Source organism: Dromaius novaehollandiae, chromosome 5 (assembly GCF_036370855.1).
Source record: "Dromaius novaehollandiae isolate bDroNov1 chromosome 5, bDroNov1.hap1, whole genome shotgun sequence".
Taxonomy (NCBI): Eukaryota; Metazoa; Chordata; class Aves; order Casuariiformes; family Dromaiidae; genus Dromaius; species Dromaius novaehollandiae.
The window spans coordinates 40,865,053-40,890,983 of NC_088102.1; the positions used below are offsets into that span (position 1 = coordinate 40,865,053).

The following is a 25,931-nucleotide window of genomic DNA, read 5'->3' on the forward strand; positions in this document are numbered from 1 at the left end:
AGATTCATGGTGCTCAGCAGGGAACATGCGGTTGGCCTCCAGCATGGGTGTGATTGGAAGCAATGTTCTAGAGAGGAGAAAAGCTGGGTGTAAATCTCTGTGTTGTTCACACAGAAGTCTTCCTCCCCTGCTGGGCTGAAGTAGAGGAAGGATGAGGGCAGAGCTCTGTCCTCAGGAGAAATGGCCATAAGCCTGGCCTGATTTTAGCTTTGTGCTTCCCTGTCTGGCCTTACCTTTCAGCTAGGTGGAAGTCACTGGGCTGCTGAGAGCAGCAGGCTCAGCAGCGAAGGGCTGGATGGTGCTGAGATCCCCGGCCGACTCATCGCTTTTTATTTGTGTATCTGCACAACACGCCCCACTTGTGCTGCACAGAGTCAAGCATCAACCTGCTCATATTTCTGCTGATACACACATTACTTCAGACTACTCTACAGCAGGTAACAACCACCACCACCCAGCCCTACTCCACGGTAGCCAAAAAGGTGGCTGGATGTCCTTAGATGGCAGTGAGTTTTATGTAAGAACGAGTGCCTTGACAAACCTACTCGCTCAAGGCAAGTAGGAAATTTGGCTGGTGGTTTGGCTGCAGAGCAGGGATTTATTCTCTGGGGAAAGAATAGAATACATTGCTTCGAGCACCACGGAGGGGAGAGCATCACAGGAAGCTACGTTAATGGCACAGGACCAGTTAGACAGATGCTCTGGTATTTATTTTTGAGGAGAAGGGAGAGAGAGGAGAAGAAAAGACCCCGAGGCACTTTCCATTGCTGTCTGTAAAAGAAAGGTGTAACTGTGACATTGGTGGGCATCTCCATGTTAGGAGATTGCTAGCTCTGTGCTCTCACAGCTCCGGTGTTCATGTTAGCCTGGCGCAGGGGCAGCTTTTCCCTGCTCCGGCCATGCCCCCGGAGCAGCTGAGGCAGGGAGGGGACAGCAGGGCGGCTGGAGCTGCAGCGGAGAAGGGCTGCGATGCCACAGCAGGGAGCCCTATCACACCGGAGGAAAAGCAGGGTCAGTATTTGCATGGTTTAGGAGGAGGAGAGCGTTGCTTTTCTCTTCGGCTGGCTCAGAAAAGGGCGAGTTCTCTGTGGCCCTGCACAAATTAATGCAAAACAGATGCAAAACACTATTCCAGCCATTGTACATGCCCTCTGCTTTCTAACTTGGGACAGGTGTAAGTGACTGTCTGGGGAGCTGAGGACCTGCTCTTGGCCTTTTCCTGAGCTGGTGTCAGGGAAGCGGTTTGCCTTTATCCTTGTGCAGTATCATTCCCTCTGAAACGCATGATTTTCATCCAGCCAAAGTTTAAGAAAAAAAAAAGACACCAGAAGAAGGATCCAAAAACCAACAAAATGAACCCTGGGAGGGAAGGATTTTGTAGACCAGTGGTTCAGAAGACTGAGCTTTTTGGATATTTTCTTACCTCTTTTCAAATCACCGGCAGAAAATGTTATCAAGGTAACAGCTAGGAGCTTTATATCCATGACAGGCAGGCTCCATTTTCAGCACACACTTTTTGAAGCATTGCTTTTATTCATCCTCTCTGTCCGTAGTGCTCTGTACTGTCCAGTAAGCAACCTACTGCGTATTCTGTCCCCTTCTCAGTCCCATCAGCAGAAACATGACTGGTTGGTTTTGGTGGTAGGACTTGACTTGAGTGTTGTAAGGATGCTCATCAGTTTTCTCATGGTGGTTGTTGATAATCTGTCAGCTGTTTTTCTTAATATTACTTATGCTGCCCGGTGCCAGTAGAATCTACACAAAGGAACTTAAAATTGGGATGTCTGGGTAAATAATTAATCAGGAGAAAAAGGAAAACTTGGAGGAGACAGTCACTGATTAGTGGACTACTCGAAAGTGATGAGATTTAGTTTTCTGCACCTACCTGGGCTGAGGTGTTTTCACTTACAGTGAGCGTGGTTGTTTCATATTTTGTCTAAATTAGCATGTCCTTTGCCATTAGCTGGTACAGTCTGTCAGTGTGTTTACTGGCAAAGAAGGCCCGTTTCCCTTTTGCACCCAGGAGGACTGCTTGGCCTGGCCTGTGAGTGTGTTTCTCTGCCTGCACACTTTGCAAATGCAGTGCGTGCTTGTACAGCCGTGGTTGTCGTGCCGCAGCACACACAGCTCACGGGTCCGCAGTCTGGTCAGACACTTCCTGTGCTGGACCTGAGATACATTCACAGAACTGAGGAAGGTGTGACTCGGCCTCTCTTTTTTCTTTCTAACTTTGTTATTTTTAAATTTCTTTCCTCTGCTCTGTGAGGCAGCCTCAACACCTCCGTGCTGAGGCGGAGGGATGCAGGCAAGCGGTTGCCTCGGCAGCGGGCCGCCGGGCACACACTCTGCAGGCACGCAGGCAGGAAAAGCCAGGGAGCTGTACGCCCGGCACCCACACCCACTGCCATTAAAACTGCTTATGCCGGCTCATCACTCTGCAGCCAGCCTGCCTCAGCTGCTTTTTATTTTCCTGGAAAATGTCATGCTTTGACTCAGAGCTGGATGCTATGGGGATTGGCCTTCCGCGTGTTCAGCTGGTCTCAGCTTGCCAGCCCCGTGCCAAATGCGCAGGGCTCCTGCAGCCTGTGCTTGCAGGGCATTTCCACAGGACACCTCAGCACTTTGGGGCCCTCCCTCCATGCCTGCATTCCTGTGCACATCCTCAGCTATGCTAGGGAAACAGCCTTGTACGTGGCCACACCTGTGCTGGGTGAGCAAGGCTCATCGTCTTTGGATGCCACCGTCCTGCTTTCCTGCTGGGCAGGGAGCGGCATCACCTTGCCTGCAGCAAAAGCAAAGCATTCAATTTCTACAGCAAGTGCAGGGACATAGTGTGGACTGTATTCATCAGCTCTTCTTTGACCCCAGTGCACTTTGACGCTTCATTTTAAAATGTGTTTGGTCCAAATATGGGCTTTTCAGACTGCATCAATGTGATGCTGTCGACTCCAAGTGCCTTGCTCCATTAGGGAGGCCTAGCAAAGTACTCTGGCTCTTGGCCTAGGGATTTCTTTTCCTGGGTGAAATTGTGCCTTTGTACCCTGCCTGCTGGGGAGCCTTGCTGCCCCAAGAGGAGAGCAAGAGGCCCAGTGCCCAGGTGTGCACTGCTCTTTTCAAGCCTGCTCCTCACTAAGCACCCAGCCAAGGTGGCAGGACCGCGCCGTCACCTCTGCTTTCCCAGGCACCTCTGCAGCTTCCCCTGTTTTGCTCCAAGGTAGTCATTCCTTTTTTACTTGTTTTCCACTTGTCCTTTACACAGCTAGTTTGCTACTCAGAGGGAGGCCGCAATGAGCAGCACCCCCTCCTTTGAAACAACAGCCGTTGTTCGGGTGTATTAAAATGCACCTTCCTTGTTACAAGCCCTCAGTGTGATGGTTTTTAAATATATCTCTGGAAGTGGTGCTGCAAGCCACATGTACAAACTTTGGTACTGAAAACAGTCTCATCTCTTCAGAAGCTCAGATCATTTCTCTCCTTGCAGAAGTGTTGTCCTAAATGTTAAAAAACAATATTCAACTTAGCATACTTTAAATAATCTCCTCAAGTTACCGAACAGCTCTAATATTCTTTCCTCTTAGTGCGTGTAGCTTTCATGTTTGATACCACTTTGGGGACCTCAGAGCTGGCGGTGTGGCTTTCTCAAATGGTTTTAAGTTGGGGAGGTTGCTTGACCCCTTCTTCTGGACAAAGAGCGTTGCTTGGCTTAAAATAGCCCTACATTCTGGTCTTCCTCAGGTGACTCATCAAGGAGAATCAGCCCAGTCTCTGGCTGAGACACCTCAGATTAATCTCTTAGACATCAGAGTGCTGCAGTTTATGACAGCCATAATCAACTTGAAGAAAAATCAAAAGGCTTTGCCCAGACTCATTTACATGAGTTTTCATCCAATTTATCAGACATACTTTGGTTCCTTACATCTTCTTTACCTGTTTTTGCACTTGTGCTTTCTCCTGGGGGTTGTTATTGCGGATGAATTTGTGGCAGCTAGGGATAGCGAGCAGGCACCACTGACCGATAAGGAATTCCCGTGCGATGCTGCGTTGCAGGGCACCCTCATGCACAATTCATGCTGTGGCTTTCCCTCATATGTAGCTCCTTAGCCCCTTCACTGCATTTTTGCTTCCATCTTATCATCGCCATTTCCCTGGCTCACCACAAGTTTCTCCCCAGGAAACCAGCAATGCTCACAGATTTCCAACTGCAATGAGCTTTCCTTCGTATTATTGAGTTTCTTGTATTCTCCATAACATTTTTTTTCCCATTAGATGTTCTGACAAACATGCCAGTAAGTTATTTAGTTATTCCTTGTAAGTGACAATTAGGCCTCTCTTGCGCCAAATGAATGAGGTGCTGCAGTGAGCAATCCTCTCATGGATATGTTAATAAAGTCATGATGCACATGCTTATCTTCTCATAGTGAAGTTGAATGTTTTCTCATGTATGAATAGCCCTGCATTCTGGATACAAAAGTATCAGTGCCCCAAATCTGCCTTTATCTTCCATGGCCTTGCACAGTTAGCATACACTGTCTTATGTCCTGATTGAGCCAAGCTTATTGGAAACCTGCTTCTACCCTCTGGATGGATAGAGGAGTGCAGGTTTCCTGGCAATCAGTTCAGTAGTGCTTTTTTCTCCAGCACTGTATTCACTCACACACTCTTTTCTTTAATATTGTTCAAAAAACTTGCAGGAGAAAAGGTGACATTCTCCAAAAGTAAAAGTAGCAATGTATCTCATTCTTTAAGGGGTTGATTTGTGCTTTTTACATTTTTTTACAATTTTTTTCCTTTGCTGCTTCCTTATATTTTGCTGCTGGTTTGAAAAACTGCACTTAAGCTGAAGGCTTTTTTTCTGTATTTTTTCTCCCCACTTTTTTCCCTGTTAAGCCAGAGAATGAGCAAGGTCGTAGAACTTCTCTAGAAAAGTTCACTCGCAGTGTGGTAAGTTCTTTTTTTTTTCCCTCCTCCCTTTCCTCAGAACTTTATTTTTAGTTGGGGGGAATGTGGATGCTTAATTTTTTATTTCATCTTCTATTTTTGCAGATAGCATCTTTGCAGCTTCTCTTTTAATACTGTAGCTCATCTAAATAGTAGCTCTAAAAAAGGGGGAAAAAAGCAGAATTCCATAATGCTCATTCTAGCTAATAATCACTGCATTAGTAAATCGATATTTGTTTAGAATTCAGCGGAAGGTTGTCTTTTTGCTGTGTTCCCACTACAGCATTTGTTGTGGCTTTTCCTTGCACAGTGACGTAGAAGAGCATGGTTCTAGCAGTGCCGTTGCAGTATACAGTATCCGTATTGACCTCCGTGCATGCCGCTGATACCATATGTATATACACATACATATCCGCAGCCGACTCGTTGGGAAGTGGGGTGCGAGTCAGGGAGCGGGCGCTGGGCCAGGGCCAGGCACTGCGGGCACAGGAAGGGGGAGCCGAGGTGCAGGGTCGCAGGACGGCGTGGGGCAGCACCGGGCTGTGCCGCGGGGTGACCCCGGGCCAGCACCCGACCAGCACCAGCACCAGCACAGCAGCAGCAGCAGCAGCAGGTAGTCACGCAGGTGTTGCTCAGGGTCAAGCATGTTTTGACTTGATGCATTATATGATTTCTACATGCTGCTACAATCTCGCGTGTCGCCCATCATTAGCTGTAGGGTGATACCAGGAGAGCAGAGATGGCCGTCAAGCAGGTGATGCCCATAGAAGCTGCTGTACAGGAAAAGATTTCAAAGAAAGTTTGTGAACATTGTTTTGGCTTTATAACAGCTTTAAAACAAAGTTGTTGGACTATGTGTATATACAGTACATATACTTGCATTTGTGTGTGTGTATGTATGTATATTTATATATACACTATATGTGTACACACGGCATATAAATACAAAATATTTGTACATACAGATAGAAAGGGGGAAACTGCACAGGTAAGTGTGAACTGTCATATAACAAATAAGCCTAGGGCGGTTCTTTCTGATGCTGTCATTCTAACTACGCAGGCAAACCCGAATGTAGCATCCAGAGCTTTGTAATACATCCGCTGGCACACTTTCTGGGGAATGAATTTAAATAGCTAATGCATATACACACATTTAAAATATGCTGCTACCGAATGTACCACTATGCCCATCTGCATATTTACTACTTTCTAAGAGTCTGCCAGAAAAAGAAACAGGCAAGAGGTTTTTTTAAACATACTATACAGAAATATTTACACTGAGTGGTAAATTGTGCATCCAGATTCACCAAGTATATAGAAGAGTAATTGTCACCTTGTTAGACTGGCTGGGTTTATAGTAACACAGCTGAGAACAGATTTTTCTCTTACATTTGATTTGAAGGGTAACATGACGAGTTCAATTTGGGAAGGTGGAATTACAACCTAAGTGCCTGTAAAGATAATCATTTTAGATTGGTCTGCACTTTAATTCATTTTTGTCATATCAGCTAGCATACTGTAAACATTTTCGTTCACTTCCTTAATACAGATATGAAACATCATCCTATGATGGCATGGTAGCCATAAGAACTAAGAAAGGTCTAGATTTTTTATGCTTTGCATTATGGCAGTTTGTCACTAGCATCAGTTAAGAAAAAAGTCACTATGTTGGCATGTCATAATATCCTCAAAGGGCAACGCTACCAAAGCAATAACCTTATGGCGCACTCAGGGGACTCAATGAAGACAAAGTTAATTCTACATGCTGTAGTTCTCCAAAATGTGCTGTAGTTCCCTGAGTGTGTAGGAGTGAAGAAATTCCGTGGCCTTCATTCCCAGAGCTCCAGTACACTTTAGTGATGGCTCATTAAAGGCTCACATATTCAAGCTGACCCTGCGTAGGCACGCTGAAATTAAGCATATGTTTAGAGGCTTTGCTGGATGAGAGCCACCATGCTCAGCTCTCTTTGGAAGCGAGCCCTAAGCCTGTTTCTCAAATAGAAAAATAAGAGGTCCGCTTTCCAATAATAGGTATAAGAGGACCATCCAAAACAGGTAGGACTGTAAGTTTATTTGTCTCAAGACATCAAGAGGTGGAGTGGCTCCCGGATTGGCTGTACTGTAAATTGTCCATAGAAGTGAGCCACCTCCTTGCTGTGCTCCAGCTGGTGACAAGAGAACATAATAAGCACCCGAGAAATTTTCAAAATTGACTGTGGCCTGTGACCCAACAGTTTGGGAGATGACTGAATTGGGGTCATCTTTTCACAATAGCACTTACTGTAGACCACGTAGCTCGCGATGCTCAGCACATGTGCTGCCTCCTGAGACAACTCACGGCAGTCTGACCAAGACTGGCAGGTGCTGTGCAAGCAGGCCTGCTGTTTGCAGCCTTTTCATTCACATGGAAACCGTTTCAAAGATTAGACTCCAGAACTGGAAGGTGAAATGTAATGCAAATTTTTTGAGGGAATTTTATAACTCCAAAACTTTGGTTTTGGATAAAAATATGAGCTTAAGATAAATTGAATTTGAATTTCAAGATTAAAATGTAGATTTTAAGATTAAAATTTGACTGAAGATGCATGTCGTTTAGCAAGAACATCAAGAAAACCATTAGTCAAGCAACAGCTCAAATGCAGTTACAGTGGGAGGCAAAGCGGTCTTGCTGTGCTTGTTCTTTCCATGCCACCACAGTTATTAGTAAGTTTATAAGAATATTTAAAAAATATTTTTTAAATGCAGACCATATTCTCTTTTGGCATCAAACAGTTATGTTTCCTGTAGAACTCAGGCACTTCAGGCCTCTTGAAAACCTCTAAATTATTTTTAGCTCACTATTTCTTTAAATAAAGAAGTTTCTATTATTAAAATTGGATGCAATTCACCTTGTAGGCAACATAGGGAAAACAGGTATCTAATAATATTATGGTTTCATTTTGCATCATTGTATTGAAAAGTTTGGGTAACTTCAGTTTCACTAACTCTGTATGTGGAAGAGGGCCAAAGCAGAAGCATGTAGGTAAGGTAGGTTGGACCACCTTTGACCACTTGTTCATGGTGCTGTATTTATTTGGGTGGCTGCCATACCAGCTCAACCCTATTTGTAGCCAGAAAGCCAGAAATGCTGGACTCCTTAGAAAAGGAGTCTTCACTTGAGAGAAAAATATCAGACCTCCTTGGTTTGCCTGTTCCAGTTTTTTGCATCTTAACATCACTCGTTTGATAAGCAGAGGAAAAAATTGCACCGCTTCGGAAAGCAAAGTAACAGTAAAGCCTTGTCTTCAAACTGCAGACAATGTTGCAGGCTTTTCATTTCTCATTTTGGGTAAACCCCTCCTCAGGTGAATCGTTTGATACTTCGAGATTGCTGTCCCTGCTGGGTGGAAAGCTTTGCAGCTTAACTTAGAGAGCGCAAGACTCGGAGCAAATGGCATTGATCTTGTCCAACTGCTGCTCATCTCTGAGTCGCAACCCAGGAGACAGTGTTTAACCCGATACTTCTTGACATCCTTTAGAAAGAACAGGATTTGACAGATTTTTTTTCATATTATTGCCTAATTCCTACCAGAATTCTTCCTTTTTTTGGTACTTTTGGCCAGGAGAAGGCAGCTCACAACTAATGAGTGCACCAAGTTTTTGCCTTTGTGAAGTGCACCAGATCTTCCTGGAAGCCAGATGCTATCTGGTCCGCATTGAACAGGACAGCAAGTTTGTGTCAGGAGAATTTTCACCGTGGTGGTGGCTCGCCTTTTGCTTCCAGATCTTTTCAGAGGATCATCTCAGACCTGTTTGCAGTGGCTAGGGAGGGAGATGCGCCTGCCCTGAGTCAGGGAGGTCTGTCCCACCCAGCATACGATGCACCAACATCCTCAGATTCCTCCACTTATCTGCTACCATGTCTGTAGCTCACGTTTTTCTTGTCATTTCCCATCCTGCCTCTGAGCCTCAGACCTCCTGCAGGCAGCCAGGAAATAACATACGGGGCAACTGCAACACCGGTGCATCTGGTGGTGGCCCCCACACAGCAGCACAGCCCCCAGCTGGCTCCCCGCGCCCCAGCTGTGCCACAGCCAGGGTGTTGGCCGTGCAGTCCTGCTACCAAACATCACCGTCCTCCGTCGTCTGCTGAACACCAAAGGGCCACAGAGCAGACCACCACGTAGCACACATCACCCAGTGCCACAGGAGCAGAGATGTGGCAAATGTCTCTTCTCATCTACTCGGTTGCTTAAAGAGTCCTCAGAAATATATGAGCAGTGCTGTGGGGTGGCAAACATCCCTGTCCCTGACCCCATCAGCCCTGTGCCTGACTCCCATGCTTTCAATCTGCAGGTATAAAACTAGATTGGCTCTTCGGTGCCTTCTAAGGGGGCCCTGGGGAAAGGTCGATCTTACGGAGTCGCGCTCGCTGCAAGCAGCACCCTGCAGATCGGACAGTCTGTTGCATCAGAGTACTTATTAATCCACCTCATTTAAAAAATGATGGCACTGCACATGGTGGCAAGTTTGTCTTACGGTTCTCCTTTTGAATATAGCAAGGATTGACGTTATGAAAGCGGAGTTAGCCCGTCTTCCCTCCCAAGTGAAGATAAATGGCATCATAAAAATCAGACATCATGTATCATACATGTTATAAATAATACCTGGTATTGAGGTAATAACTTAATTTTAAAGACACACATACACACCAACCCATATATCTACATCTCTCTCTTCTGTCATATTTGATCATCTTACTAATTAAAAGGAGCCTGCTATATTATTTTTAGCCATGCAGTCTCAGCCTAGCTGTTTAAACCACTGTAGTTTCCCATCTGCTTTAGAAATGATTTAATAATCAGATAGACAGAAGCTTAGTTCTCATAAGCTGAGATGATCCTTCAGGGCCAAGAGTAGAAGGAAAATATATTTTAATGAGTACATTTAGAGAAATGACTGCTGCTTTCATGTTGCAAAGGAAGCCATCAAGTCTCTGCCTAACTTGTGCTGGTGGCCATTTACATTTAATAAAAATGGAAACAGCTGGGGGTCCCCTTGTTGCATCTTGCAGCATCCTGAGTATTGTGTCTAAAAGCAGCGATAGTTACCCCAGCAATAACAGAGATTAAACCTATGGATAGCAGCCTCAGCAGGTGACTTTAAGAGATAAACCTGGACCATAATGTTCAGATTTGCATTCAAACTTTCCTAAAATTGCTATATTCCAAGGAAGGCATTTCCCTCATAAGAAGACTGATGTTGAAGTTTCTGGCTCAATATTGAGGCAGTGAACCAGCACTGAGAAGAAAACCCCTGCATCTTATTCCCCATTGAGATTTATTTGTGAAGAAAAGGCACATCTGCTTGCAGGTTCTAAGACCAGGGTTCTCAGTCTCCATGCCTTAAAGAACAGGAGAGTCACCAGATCAGTGGTGTAGTCTTTATTTGAAATTTTTACAACTTTTTCTGAACTGATCGGCATTACGTGCAGTTAGGCATTATGCTCTTGAACTGGATAAGCCTTTTACCTTAAGAAGATAGAGAAGCTCCTGTGTCTCTTCCTTTGATTGACTATGCGAGCAAGAGCTGCGCAGCCCTGGAGAAGTTAGAGGTGTTTGATGGCAGAGCCCACTTACGAAACTCAGCCAAAGCAATGGCAGGGCCTGTCAACTCCCATACCAAGCCAACAATCTCAGCCAGAAAGTGTTGTAAAGTAATGTAATAGCTGGCTGTATATTGTGGGTGTCTGAGGTTGCAAATGCCAGACTTCCGTTTAGGAGGAGTAAAGAAGAAAAGGGTTGGAGTCTATGGGAAATCCCTTCGCTCACATTTTCTTCTCCTTGCCTCCTTCCTCAGGCAATGGTAGTCCAGTGCAGTATATGCCTATGTGTGATTTGTATAGGCCTATCATAGCTGCTAACAGCCTACACTTGCACATGGTAAACTACAGGTTGTATTTTATCTTCCATCACTACAGTCTGTAAAGTGTGCAATACTTAACGGGAAAAGGAGCGCTCCTGTTAAGTCCCAGGGGAAATGTGAGTATACAGTGAGACTGAAAGACTCAGGACATTCATTTTAAAGCTAGAATAGTAGAAGACACCAGATACAGAAAAGAGATGTGGTGTGGAATAAATCAAGAAATCAGGTATGAAGAAGCAGGGAGCTTTTCCAGACAGAAAATTCAACTCAATAGAGAAGGAGAATAAGGTGAAAGGAGAGGTGCTCAGTGTTCGAGCTGCATAGGAAGTACATTGTCGGTTAAGAATAGGAGAACAGAGGCTCTTTAATGGACTTTCCTTTGAAGAATCTTGGGCATTATGGACAGAACGTTTGGCATGGGACAGCAAGTGAAGGAAGACCAAAGAGTGTTCCTAGCTAGAAGTGAACAGTTGAATCGACAGACTGGTGCAGCTTCATTGACCGTAAGAGACTACTGCAATAGTGAGAATGCAAAAAGTGGTAAGCAGGAATGTCTGTATTCCTTGCATTAGCAGCAGCTGGGCTATTTTCTATTCCCATCCATGCAGGAGCATTGTGGGCAAAGTCCCAGACATACATCTCAACAGCTGTGGAGCCAGTGTCCCACCTTGGTTTTTCATGCAGAGATGGCTTTTCCAGGAACAAAGATATGACTTAAGATGCTGTATTTGATATAGTTCATGGTCTGTGGCCAGGATGCTTTCTGTTTGGAATCTAAAATGCTCTCTTCCTTGCAGTAATGGTAACTGGCATTTTCATGGTAGCACTTCATCTGCTTTAGTTTTGTGGTATCTTCCAGCTGTTTCATATTGAACTATCCTTGGCTCAGGAAGCTCTTTGGATACTAGAACCAGTGCATATCTGAGGCAGGAGGAGGAGACCAGCTTTTTGTCCTTCAGTCCACAAGTCTGAACTGCAGTTCTAACAAAGTGTAGGCTGTGTTGGAGTAAGTCTAATGCTTCTAAGGAAGGATCTCAAGAACCCTCTAGGATTTTTATTTTTGAATTGATTCTAAGTTCCTGCAGAACAGAAACATACCAACCTGGGTAGGGATAGACACCTGTATCTTTAACAGAGGGTGGCAATGAAAAGCATCCCTAAAGTCTGTGATGCAGCTTCTCCTTTGAGAGGTCCCCATGCTGATGTGTGTGTCATCTTGACCCTAAGCCCCACTGCTATCAGTGCAAACAGAGATTGAGGGAATAGCCAGCACTTGGTCAGCTCTGCTCAAATCTGGCTACTGGGAGCAATTTTGAATGGCTCTGAAAGTGCTCTAACTTACTCCAGGAACTGGACTTGCCACCAAAATTGATTGACTACATGCTTGTGTGTGTGTGTTTATGTGAGACATATTTTGATCAAAAACTGTGGGATGCCATTTTAAGACTATCAAATAATCTAAAGTACCACTGGTGAAAAAGGCAATGAAAGCTGATATATATATTTGCATTAATGATTTGTATCTTCTGATGATGATATAGTTGTCTTTATATATTAGCTTCCTATAGTATTTTGTGTTACACTCACTGATGCTGGACTTCCCAGGTGAGAGGAGAGGCCACCTAAAACTAAGGAGGCAAATTCCGTGTGTAAGGCAAATCTGGAGTCAGGTTTTGGTGGCCATCAGAGAAGCAAGGGTAGAATGTCTCTTCCAAAGACGAGGAGCACTGCTCCCCTGAGAGCATCGCCAGTGAGTAGGTGGAGCTGAACTCTGTGGCTGTATGTGCATCCAGGTGCAGCATAGTAAACCCACAGGAGTCAGTGAAACCCAAAGATGATTCAGTCCCATGTTTACCTGTGGCTCTCTACATTTATATTATACAGCTCCGATAACCTTAGTCTCTACCCTACCTGCGTGGCTGTCCTGACCTAGCTGCTCTCGGCGGTCTTCTGTTCCCACTCTGTGTTGTTATCCTTGTTCTTCCCTGCTGCTGCTTTCCCGTCTTCCTGATCCTCAACTTCATCCATGATTCTTGGCTGCTGCTACTGACTCATGCTATTCTGGTTATGTCCTCTCTTTTTGTCTGCCATTGGTTCAAAGTCCACGTCACACTCTAACAGTCCTGTTCCTATTCTTGAGTATGGTGTCACACGTGATAAGTGTTGATGGGATCTTTCTCAGGTGAATTTTGTGATATTTTGCACAACTGTCACTGTGATGTATTACAAATACGAACCATAAACACAGTGAAGAAGGCATCGGACTGTAGAACAAATTGATACCTCGTATCATCAGGACTCTCTTTTTAACTAGTTCCTTGGCAATTTCATAAAGCTGGCAGTGCACCTGTACTTACCTATCACTTTCCCAGCTGCACATAACTGCATAAATAGGTAGCAGCCTATGAGGGCATGGAAGGTATTCATGACCTGCAAAATAATAAAGCCAAAAGTTTAAGCCATTATGACCAGAGAATAAAGGTATATAACCTGTGGTAAGTATACAAAAGTGATACACTGAGATTCTGATGAAGTGGGTATCAGGAACAGAAAACTAGGAAGGAAAGGTTTAGGAATGGATAACAAAGTTCCTTAGATTCTGCACCAAGGAAAGCCATCAGTATTGTTCTTTGAAAGATATTTTACTTAAAAATTTGCTTGCTCAGTACTCTAGTCATTAACAAATACTGTTTTTTGCCTGGGCAAAGGTACTTGTATTATGTAGGTGGTGGAAAGCATCAGAATGCATCCAAAGCATGAGGGGATCTAGTCAACATTCACAACTTCTCATCTATTCATTCTCTTATATATGATAATTAGTCAGTACCTAACACTGTGGAGGACCATGTGCATGTTGTGTACAGTGCATGTATTGACTATTCACTGCATGCTTGAATACACAGCATCTATTCCTGCTATCTGCATAGTACCTTATCTGTAAAAGCCTGTGCTGTATGGGTTTACACTGCATGCTGTTCTGCTCTGTAAATGGTGGGTTGCATGTATTGCATGTATGCTGCATAGTCTATTCTATATACAGGGGCTCCTTTAAAAGATAAGTATTCGTCGTTACTGGTGGATAAGTTATTCTTCACTTCCCTTCCTAAAAACACTGTTGTGTAGTGTTGCTGGCGCAGAATGGCAGCTGCGTTACGCCCCAGAGGTCGCTACATTCCAGCAGTGGGTGAGTGACCCCTATATATACAGTTTGTAAAGTGCTTTGGGATCCTTCTGGATGAAAGGTGCTATATGAAGTTCAGGATATACTTACTATTCATTTACTGTCTTTTATTCCAGCCACAGCCAAACTCTGAAAGATAAAGCTTTGTACCTTGCCACTACAGAGAGTTGTAGCTGCCAAATTCAGATGCAGAATCCCCTGCTCTAGCAAGGTGTTCAGCAGGGTTGTTTAGTCCCTGCTGTGATTTCAGCCAAGGTGATTCTAATATTCTGGAGAGGTACAATATTTTAGTGGTGTTTCTCCTTTCCTCTGCCTGCGCAAGGTATTTACACATCTGGTTCTCAGTACCGCTGAAGGAAGTTAAACAAATTGAGTCCATTGCACACAAAGAGAACAACAGACTCCCACCCTGCCTGAGAGCTAAACTGGCAACATACAGTACGGGCATTTTTCAAAGTGGCATGACAAAAGCCATTACTACGCCATTGCACGCTGGCTGCAGTGATTTAACAGCTGATTACTTGGAACAGGGAGGGATGTAAGGAATTTCTGCTTTATGGGAAAATTTACCATTTTCCAGGTTTTCTTCCATGAATGAAAATTCCAAAAACTGTTTTAGAAACATTGACACATCGCATTTCTGAGCTCAAGTGTACTGCTGGGACTTGGCAGTTGCTAAGTGAAATTTTTATAATTCTTCTCAGCTTCACAGCTGCTCATGACTAAATAGCAGCAGAGAGTCTGCCTCTTCCAAGACCTGGGCTGCTGACCCTAAAGTCTGGATGCCTAGGTGTCCCTGGCGTTGTGGCCGTTCAGCGCTGAGAATAAGGAGAGAGTATAAAAGGACACACTGAAAGCTGGGGCCTTGAGCTTCGCATAGAGACTCAGAGAAATAGGGCTTGCATTTTCCTTCCCTGGGGACACAGCCTCCCCACTGAGGAACCAGAACCAAAGCTGGGAATAGAGCCAGAGCTCTCTGCGCCTCCCTGGTTGTGGTTTTTTTGTCAGAGAGGGACAGACTCTTGATCCTTAGCCCAAGGCAGTCCATTTGGCAGTGCTGAGGTCCAGGCACACAGGCACACTGCAGCGTGCACCTGCGTGCAAGACACCCACCATACTTAAGTGACTTGTGAATATATTGTAGGAGTTACCTGACAGATTTGAGTTGAACAGACAGATTAGTGTCCCTGCAGAGGCCCTGAGCTTCTGGCTATTCTGGAATAGCAGTTTCTGCGAGACATTTCACATACCGGCTTCAGTGTCTTTCTCAGAAGAGCTCTCTTCTGAAACCTGCCTTCCCCTGCAGGACACATGCATTAACAGACAGTGTCTTTCCAAGCTGGCATGACTAAGTGGGTTGCAGGAGGGAGGAGTTAACATTTAGAAGGGCCCCAATAAAATAACTAGGGATGGTACAGATTGCAAACCATAGTTTCAAACATCACTAAGCTACTCTTTCTGGGGAAGCGCTCTGATGAGACAGATTCTGGACTCTCATCTGCCCTAACCCAGCACTGCAGTAAGGACTAACCTCTACTACTGTATGGTTTCTCAGAACTGTCCTTCAGTGTGACAAGTTTAAGCAGTTCCTAGGTTGCTTTAACTAGTGTCGAAATTGGCTCAAACACATTCTCAGTTTCAAGGGGCCCAAACTACTCCACACCAGAAGAGGACCTTCCTCTCGTTACTGGTGGAATGGTAGCAGAGGAAGGTGCTCTAGGAGTAGGTGACCGCTGGGCTCTGTGAAGTTCCTTGTTTCATATGCAGCCCTATTGCACTAGTATTTCTCATAGTAAAACACAATGCCTTGCTTAGGAAACATAGGAAATTCTCAGAAAATAAAGTGGGTACAGACAGTGTTCATTTTAATTGGGCTCCAGCTCTGATCTGTTCCCATAGTGCTATAACCTGAAAGAGAAGAAAGGAAGGAATAGCAAATGTAGAAACCTAATCCATGGTTTAAACAGCCTGCTTAACTGTGATCAGCAGTAACGGACAGTAGGTGAGTTTAACTTGCTAGTCAAGCCTTACAAGAGGAGTGGGGCCCACTGTGCAGTATTTTGGAGGTAACTCTTGAGACTGTGCTGGTTAGAGCAGGTGAGCTGCAAGTGAGTAGCCGCCTGCGTACTTACAACAACAGCCGTATTGTACCTCTGGTTTTCAGTCTGTGTCAGCACAGAGTTGATGGTATTCTCCACTGCATTTTGTGTGCTAATTTAAGTGAAATTTGTTATTAGTTTCTGTCTCTGTGTTTAGTTTGTGTTGAACTAAGTTATTTTTCTTTATGTCTTTATCTCTGTTTCATATTTAACTTGATTAATTTATGTTACTTATCCTTTGTTTGCAATGTATCTTTCAAGAAAAAAAAATCTAATAAAAAGAATATTTTAAAATGACACAGAAATAAAATTCCCTAGGATCTGCAGTGTAGTGTAACATTGAAAAAAAGAATGATGGAAGGGCTAGGAGCCTGGAAATCTCTTTCTTCAGGAGGAAAGCTTGGTGGCAGGACGTGGCTTGCCCACTGCTGAACTTCTTGTAGTGCATTAGCTAAGAGGTACAAAGTGCGAGCCATGCCTGTCACCATGTGAAAAACCTCAAATTCATGCTCATGGAAGCAAAATTTTTGTCTGCAGCAGAGACACAGACCAGCCATCCTCTGCTGGAGGAGGAATAAAGGGAAGGGGCTTCAGAGGAGATGGCTTCTCCTCTGGGAAGGTGCTGCTCTGACCAGACCAGACCGGGCAGTGGGCTGGGAAGAGGGCAGGACATTGGCAGTAAGGAGGGGTGAAAAACAAGAAGTAGAGTCAGGTATAGCAGGCAAAATACAAAGCTGGTGGGTGGAGAGCATGGAGGGAAACAGTCAGCATGAGAGTGCTTTGGTCTGTGTTGATATGGGGAAAAGGGAGCCTGTGCTGAAATACCAGAAGCTTCCCACATGCTTCCTCCCCCGTTTCTGCAGCCACAAAACTCCCTATGGGAGAGCTACTACCTGGGCATTCAGGTAAGTCGCTGCCAAAGTGCATGGTGAGTGCTGACTAGCGCATGCTGATGGTGGTTAACGTCTGCATGTTAGATAAATGTTAGATAAATGCTGGGCAAAGCACATTAACAGTGTGTGAAACCACAGGTATGGAACAAAACAGAATTTTCTATTTGAAAGTTTAAAAGAAAATAGTTCACAGCCTTTGCCTTCCCTCCCACCTGTGCAAAGTGCTGGCTTTGTTAGCTGAACAGCTAGCAAAGAGCAAGATGGAAACTCCCATGGTTCATTCAGGACATCTGGCAGGAGTGCTGCCTCCTTTTTGTGTGGGACATTACTTTTTTCTCTTGTTTGACTTCTTGCCTATGTTTAATTGCTGCATTCCGCTTCATTAAAATAATTGTTAATTGCATTTTACATTTTAATTTAGTAGCCACTCAGCAAAGGCTCAGGTATCATAGATGATAAGCACCTCCTGTGACCCACAGGTTAATCTTCACTTCAGCAGGTCTCAGTGAGGACCCTGACAGTCAGAAAATGGCAGGATCTGGTCCACTGCCCTACAGATAGCCAAGCAATAGGATGGGCTGCGTACGTGGAAGTCTAATTCTGATGGGGAATTGCAGAAGATTTATTAAGAATTCCCCGAAATTTTCTTGGGTTATTCCAAGTTCAGACTTTCCACTGCCTCTTAAACCGGGACTACTGTCATGCCAGTGTTCAGGGGTAGCAGATTCATTCAGCTGCACAGACAGAACTGGAAGTTCCTTTTACCTAGATACAATGAATCTACATGTGATCTTGCCTGAAAGCTATATTACAGTTCAGCTGTTTGCAGGGAACAACGGAAAAGAAAATATTCCTCAATTCAACAGGACACACAACATATGCCCTACAACATATGCCCTACTGCTTGCGCTATGCTGTTTGAATGACAACAGTCTGGATTTTTAGTTGTTGTAACCCTAATTACGAGTGACAAATATTTTACAGCTGGAAGATTAGATATAAAAAGTTTACTCCTCATGTCCACTCTAACCTTGCCTTAAGTTATTCAATTTATGTGTGTGACAGAGGATAAGAAGCTCTGTAGCGTACTGAACTTAAAATCATATGCTTTCCAAATCCCCTGCCAGCACAGCTTAGGTGAAATGTCTCTTGCAAATAAGGCATGAATTGCTGACATTTTCTTTCAGTGAGAAAAGGAAAGGTAGAAATGTGGGGGAAGGAGCTGAGTTCATGCTAAACAAAGACATCTGGAAGGAAAAAATCATGTATTTTGGTTGAAACTTTATTAAGAAATTACGAGCTTTTTGTGCCAAGTTTTCACGTCGTAATAATCCGAAACATTCCTCACTCCGTCAAAGACGTCACCGAGGGAACGCCGACTGAGCCTGGGGTCAGGCCCAAAATGACTGCTTGGGCCTAAACTTTTTTGGCATGTATTGCACCTGGCTATGAACTGCTGCAGCTTCTTCCAGCTCCCCACAGAAGTCTTTCACCCAACTGACTCCTGCGTCTGTGCTCAGGGCCGGGTGGTGGTGTCAGAGCCAGTCCCTGGTGCAAGCGGTGGACACGGATGCCGCCTCGTTAGCGCTGTGCATGTAACACTGCAGCGCAAACATGCTGCGCATGCAGCACCGCGACCTGCGTGGGCAGCCCGGGCTGCAAATACACCTCTGCCAGGCCAGGCTGGCAGCACCTCGGAGCGATGTTTTGAAGCTGATCCTTGAAGGTGGGCGCCATCCTTTGCAAAAAGAGGAGCAGGTCATACCTCCAGGGACGCAGCCTACCCTCACCCATTCTGCGCAGCTCCTGCCGCCTTTGAGGGATGTACGTTCCTCTTACAGCCACACAAAACCGGTTACACTAAGGCACTCTGAGGTTGTGCTACACCATTTGGCCATCAACCCTCTCCTGCAAGCAGAGGAGGGTGTGTTTGACAGGAAAGTTTGGGCATAATGAAGGGATAGCTTGCTGGCTGGGGAACGACCAGGTGCACCGTACAAAGGAGCCGTTGCATGATCTGTGCTTTATTTTTTATCTTCCAGCTAACTGAATGCAAGATGAGGCACTAAGGAATGTTTTGTATGTTTCCATTTTTTTGTCTCCTGGTGGACTTCGAGCCCATGAAGCAGTGAAGGGCTAAAAAAGGAAATGTAAATACCGTGGACAAGCCCTTCAACTGGTGTAAATCAGCGGCAATTCTCTGAAAACAACTGCCTTCTTACGACGGTTTACCTCAGCAAGTGGATCCCATCCAGTATTTTCCCCTGCGTCATGATATTTTGCTCCCCATTGTTCATTTTAATAACAGGAAACTGATACCAGTTTTCCTAATGAAGTCCAGTTTTCCTTATTCCTTATTTTTTCTAATGATTAGGTCTAAGACGAGAGAAGCTCAAACCAAACACCTGTATCTTAACAACCTCCTGACTGCAGATGTTCATATAATTCAAACCAAAACTCTCTACATCGGGTTGAAACAAAATCCCATACTTAAATATTCCTTTAGTTGGAGGACAGTTTGGTATCCAAGCTGATCATTACACTTACAGTCCCAATGCTCTTATTTGTAGCCAAAAAATTCACAGTATTAATCTATGTGCATAATTCCAGGGACCCTTTCACCATCTGTCTTATCAAAGAGGTAGATACAACCGGCGATTAAACAACATCTCTGGCTGTTTCTTCCTGTCTTGAAGCAGAACTTGCATCCATCTGCTTGCATGTCCCTGAGCGCGATGCTGTTCAGCACCTCACATTTTATTGATGCACTTCTCTTCCCAGCAACCTTGGTTACATTTTAGGTGACTCATCCAAGCTTGCACGCAGGAAGTTTGCTGCAGAGCCAGAAACTGGATAGCGGTTCCCAGGCTAACACCTTTACCCTGAGATCAGGAGAGCTGCAGATGGAGCCCACTGCCTTTGACCGTGAAGGGTAACAGTTGCCGCTGGAACCAGTGACGGGGAAGATGCAAGATGTCTGGAGCGCTTCCCCGTGGCATGGCTCCCATGCAGCCCACCAACTCCCCCTGGTATCTGCCCTGCCTGTGGGTGCTTTGCTGCTCTGCTCTAGCGGCAGCCCGGAGCCCCGTTTTCAGATCCACCTTCCCCAGTGGCACCCTTCCTGCCTGGGATCTGCTGTCAGCTGCCTCTTGCCCTCTGCCCAGCATGGCACTGACTCTCGCACTTCCTCTTCCCGGTTTGAGCATGTGCATGCTAAATCAGAATTTGATGTGGAACAGCATTTACTCATCCCTCCGAGCTGGACTGTGACACGAGAAGCTGGCATTCCCCCAAGGCGTCTGCCTGTAAGAAGATAACACGAGAAAATGCCTGTCTCAGATTATTTAAAGTCTGACTGAATAGTTATTATACAAACCCAAGGCTTATTTGAGGTTTTGCTAAGGAACTATCCAAATATAGATTGGAACTAACATTTTTTTCTAAAACTAACCGTGCTATTCTTCCAACAATTAACACCCACATGCACACAGTCTGTGCACAATAGTTTGCTTTGTTTTTTCTTTAAATTGAATTTGAGAACTAATAATTCCGTAGCAGTCTTTCTCTGGTATTCCTCAGTGGCCGAGCGGTGACAGCTGCAGAGGCGGTGCTGGAAGCCCTGCCACGCTGCCCTTCTGAGCACCTTTTTTGCCTTTGGGGGTAGCACTGGGCCAAGCTTCCCGGATGTGCATTTCAGAAGTAATAGTAATAGTAATCACGCATTTGATTTACAATGGAAGAAGAAAAGTTTGCTTTAAACAGCAGTGGTGCTGAAGTATCTGCTGTGAGCTGAAATCTGGGTGAGATGGTCCGTCATGTGATGTGGCACTCGCTGGGAATTCTCTTCTAAATCGATGAAGACTGAAAGAACTACAGCGCTTTGACAATGGCTCTCTCTTCCTAGGCAGTACATTTTAAATGACAAGTGTTTTTAACAGCAGTCTGCCAATATACCGAAAGTGGTAAAATTAGGCTGAATTTGAGTGTGCAGACAAGCAAATTATCTGGTAAAATCCATGCATCTGAGTAAAGAAATTAGGCTTCTGTGTAGAACTGTTATAACCCCTTGGTGTATCCCTCAATTGGAAGAGATGAGAAATCGAAGGAGCTTCATTTTTTTCTTAGCATGTTAGCTTGTTAAACAAGGTTTATTTCAGATGAGCTGCTAAGTTTTACATTTCAAATTTTCTTACATTTTGCGTGTACTCAGTTTCACTGTATAGTCTGTTTCTCTTTGTGTGAATCATCCTTTCAAACAGCAATGAGTAAGACTTTCTATTAGAAAGGAATTTTTGGCTGACGGAGGTTGTTTAAGATCTACTAGGTATTCCAGTCCTCTCTGATATTCCCTGGATGTTTATTTCAGCCAAGACCTTTTTTTAAGGAAAAACATAATTCTTCAAGAAGAAAGCTGCCCAAAGAAACTCAGCAACAGATGCAATGCATGAAACAACTTTACATTGTTATTACTGTAACTGCAAAGGTATCACACCTCTCCTACTGTGTGCAAATGGTGAAGATCTGCTGTAGAGCCTTTCTTGCTCTTGAGTGAAAGCAGCGGCTGGATGGAGTAGGCCAATGAAGGGATTCAAATATGCAGGTGACCTTCCCTGCACCTGGCCCTTGGTCCCTCACTCCCTGGAGTCAGTGGGAAAGTTCCTGTGGATGCCAGCAGTGCGAGCAAGCCTTCTGTGGCCACGTGCCTCTGTCGGGTTTAGGAGGAGAGCAAAGGGAAGGCAGGGAGCCAGACCCAAGTGGGCAGCAAGGAGCAAGGAGGCAGATGACAGGGGAGTGCGATGTGGTGTGGCAGCAGTCCAGGGGCAGACTAGGCTATCTCTAAAATCATTTTCTGGTTCTGATGGATATGCACGGATGATACTGATTTAAAACTCAGGCACTGTGGGAAAGATGTCAGAAGTTTCATTATAGCCTCAGTTTTGTAGCCCTTACTTACCTGGAGTAGCACTTTGCACAAGAGTAGTGGCCCTGCCACCAGCAGGACTGCTTTGGTCAGTGTAAGCAGTGAGCATAGGACCGGATGGTGTTTGGAGTGATTCCCACGTGACAGCATCTTCACAAGACCATGTCCAGGGGCGCGTCTGACCATTTTGAGAAGTAGCTCCCTGGACATCATAGGTGGAGCCTCCTTTGCAAAATCACGCACCTGGGGCAAAAATGCAGGCGTCTGCAAGGCCAAGAGCAGGCTGACATCGTGTTTCCCGCCCCTGTCAGCAGGGCCGGGGCGGGCAGCCACGGGATCCCTCCGCTGCCGCGGGGAGCGGTGCGCGGGCCTGGCAGCCAGACGGGTCTGCGGGCTCTGGGGCTGCTCTGCGTCGCGCCGGCTGAGCGAGCCTGCTCCTGCCGACGGCTGGCGCCCGGGTCCCGGCACGGCAGCCTGGCTCACGTGTTCGGCTCCCTTCTTCTCTCTGTTTGTTCGTCCCTCTAGGGAAAGTCCCTGGCGAGCAAGCGCCTCACAGGCCTGATGCAGTCCTCCTGACAGCTTCAGCCGAGCGAGCCGCCGCTGACAGCGCCGAGGGAGAGCCGCGCGGGGCCTCCGCAGAGGACGTTTCGTTGTGGGGAGAATGGGTCGCTGTGAGAGAGAGGGAGTGAGAGCAAGGGGAGAGCGACGCGCCAGAGACTCCTCTCTTCATAGTTTACATCAACACTTTCTTACTTGTACAGCTTTGTAAGGACACTGAGTTCTGTAAAGGTACTTTGTTTCCTACTTGGTTTTGGAGGAGCACACTTCACTGTATACAGAAGGTCACCAAGGCAAGGGCTTGGTATCGTATTATTTAAGGAAACAGACCCAACCGCAACTTAGAGAAAGAAGAGCTGAGAGAGATCAGTATTATTCCTTCATCTCTTCTCTCCCTGGTGCAAACATGGCTGTAATAGATGCCACCACAATCCCATTTGCTCCCTTTCTTGTGGCCATCTGAATCTGACAAAATATCTACTGGAAGCTGCTTCTCCTTTTCACACAATAGCAAATTCATTTCTCCTGCAGATTCATTGACTTCTGCTTCATTTTTCTTTCCTCTGTCTCTTCTCCTTCAAAATAATGGTTAGAAAAAGAAAAAAAATGCACTAAGTTCTTCATTTGCTGTCCTTCCAACAGCATGAAGCATGTCCAAAGACAGCCAGATCCTCAGCTGAAGTCAGCAGAGCATGAGTGGTTTACCTCACCTGAGGATCTGTCTCGTTGAGTCAGACTCTGATCTTGGTATAAATCCTCTGGCGCTGGTGGAATTACTCTGCATGTACATTTAGTGCAAATGTGATCAGATTCTGCCTGATGCTTAATAAGTAATGTTTTAGATGTATAATGCAAATACGCGCGCACGTGCGCGTGCGCGCACACACACACACACACACACACAGTATTTAAAAGTGAGATGTTTTATATTGTACTTGTTTTTCTATTTATTTAAAATTTTACATATTTATTCAATGATGGCTGTTCAAGTTTTACTCCAAGTAGATAGACGTGAACGACTTAGAGGTCCCTGCAATCACAGAGGGCCAAAATCTGCTTGTATTTTATGGAGGAAAAACTAACCCTGATGATCCTGTTTGATTACTCAGGATGTGGGCAGGCATAGCTGAGAGCAAAATTCAGTCTACAGTGAGGAGTGAATTCATGGAGATGAGATTGGTGGAAGCAGTTTGTGAATGGGCAGGGTTTTGAGTACCAAATAACCCTTTCCGAGCAGTAGCATGTCCTGCCAGGCCTTTGATATAATTCTAAGATACCTGGCTCAGTTGAGGAGCACCATTTGTAAAAATTAAATTGTACCATTTGAGGATAAGAGCTTTCACTAAAACCTCATCTGACATTTACCTGTGAATACAACTGCAGGAGTGACCCAATAGATTGTTTTAGAATGTTGGGACTGTGGAGGTTCAGGATGAGGAAAGAACTCAAGTAACTTGTTTAATGATAAAAACCTGCATATACTAGCTGCAGTATGGCAAATGGGCTGCATTCACATATAGTATATTGTCTATATAAAAAAATTCCAAGTTTCAGTTGATTTAGTGCCACAAAACCTCCTAATGGGTACCTATGTATTTTGCAAGCAGTGTAGATCTGAAACATCCATGAAAATAGACACTTGCTATCTCCTTCACTCATGCCAAGGCAAGTTGACTTTTTGTGCAGGTAGTAGAAATTGCTATATGGCTGCAAGTCTGCATTCCTACCTAGGCAAAACTATCTCGCTAAGTAGAGAGCTGGCTGTGTACAATATTCACTGCTGAGGCAAATATTATCCTAATATTTAAGACCTTTGTATGCATAAAATCAGGCCAGCATCATTTCTGACAGAAGAAGGATCTTCCCTCTTTATCTGTGAAATTTCTCACTTTGATATCTCATTTTTTGCCCAGAAAACTCCTGTTACCCTGATTTTGCCTAAGTGAGGAGTTCTGTAGGACTCACTACACCTGCATGAATACACAGTAAAATTTTCAGACTGATATTTGTTCTTTGCACTTGCCTAGTTCCCATAAAATGCCTATCTGAGGTCTTCAGACCAAATTCTTCCTACACATACATGAAAAACAAGCGAGTTCCAAGACTGCAGAACCATCACGGATGTGCGTGTACACTTGGGTGGTGTGCTGCCTCTGAAAGGGACATTTGGTCACCTCCAAATTGTCACATAGCTGTCTTTGCTGGGCTCGTCTCTCTTCCCTGTTGCCCACCCGGCCGAAGGGTCTGGTCTGGTAATAGTGGGCCTTGCAGAAAGGCCCAGTTGTGCATTCATGCACCTTCACACATGGCCCCTTCTGTCACCCCTAGGAAAATGGAAAGGCTGCACTTCTCACAGCCTTATTTATGGTTTTCTTAGCTATGCCAAAGCCATCATTGCCATGTGTTGCTGGACATCTGTAAACCAGCAACAGCTTACATCCCAGACTAGTCTTCATGCCAGCACTGCACAGTCCCTGGGCTGAGGCATTTCCCCCATTTCCTTGCACTAGCATGGGAGGTCTGTCTTAACGAACCCTCAAACTGGTCTGCAGAGCATTCTCAAGTAGGATGCACACCTAAAGCATTAAACTCAGTGGTGTGTAGCCTGGAGCAGAGAAGGTAAGCTATGTTACCGGGGGCTCTGCTTTACAGAGAATTCCTGACACTGGACAGGTCCTCTCAGATGCTGGGGAGGTTCGGGGAAAGGAGGTTTTCCTCAGTTGCCTCCAGTGCTTGGGCACACGCAGGAAGGACTGATGGCTGCTGGTCCTGGGTTTGCTGCCCACGTTCCTTAAAGCAGTGGATGCTGGCAGGCACGTAGGACAGGCGGAAACTGAGTCATGGCCTGAGCAGGGAGCTTTAGTGCCAGCATTTTCCTTGGAGATGTGCAGATGCCTTGTGGGTGGAACGCCCCGTGCCACCTGCCCAGCTCCTTTTCTGCAGGACATTCATACAAGCTGCTGCAATGTTTTGCCTGTAGGGAATACGCTGTGTTTGCACAGTCGAGGTGTGGGGGGAGGGGGGATTTTTACAGCCACAGAGAGCATGCATATGGGCATGCATCAGGGGGCCTGGATGTTGAACAGCTTGCCATTTAAATGCACACGCGTGCAAGCTAATCTGCTCAGTAATGGCTAGCTGAGCGGACAGAGCTGCATATTCTCTGGAGATAAGAAAGCTCCACTCCTAGTTTCCTGACAAAATTTCTCTAAAAACAAACATCATGAGAGCAGACAAGGCCTCCTCCTGGGAGCACATACTAACTGCTCCTCATGTCTCTCTTACTTTACATATGAGGATACTTACGTGTAACTACTTCCACATGAACTGCATCCTTGAATTATTGCTTTTTAATGACATTGCTCATTCCAAGTGATGCTACTTTTGTACACTCACCAGTATCCCATGGAGTGTTGCAGGCAGTAATTTGCTGCTTT

At 45.2% G+C, this 25,931-nt stretch overlaps 1 protein-coding gene across 3 annotated transcripts in view; it reads left to right on the top strand.

Annotated features, from left to right (window-relative positions):
* RGS6 (regulator of G protein signaling 6) overlaps positions 1-24,883 on the top strand; it is a 296,947-nt gene extending 272,064 nt beyond the window's left edge. The window contains exons 17-18 of one of the 3 annotated variants that reach the window (XM_026095735.2): positions 4,888-4,941; positions 22,462-24,883. In XM_026095735.2, the coding sequence (XP_025951520.2) occupies positions 4,888-4,941; positions 22,462-22,512 (105 nt within the window). In that variant the 3' untranslated portion in view covers positions 22,513-24,883. Of the gene's footprint in view, positions 1-4,887; positions 4,942-13,965 lie in introns of all 3 variants that reach the window. The other 2 variants (XM_064512543.1, XM_026095737.2) reach the window with 2 other exon arrangements.
* The last annotated feature ends 1,048 nt before the right edge of the window (positions 24,884-25,931 follow it).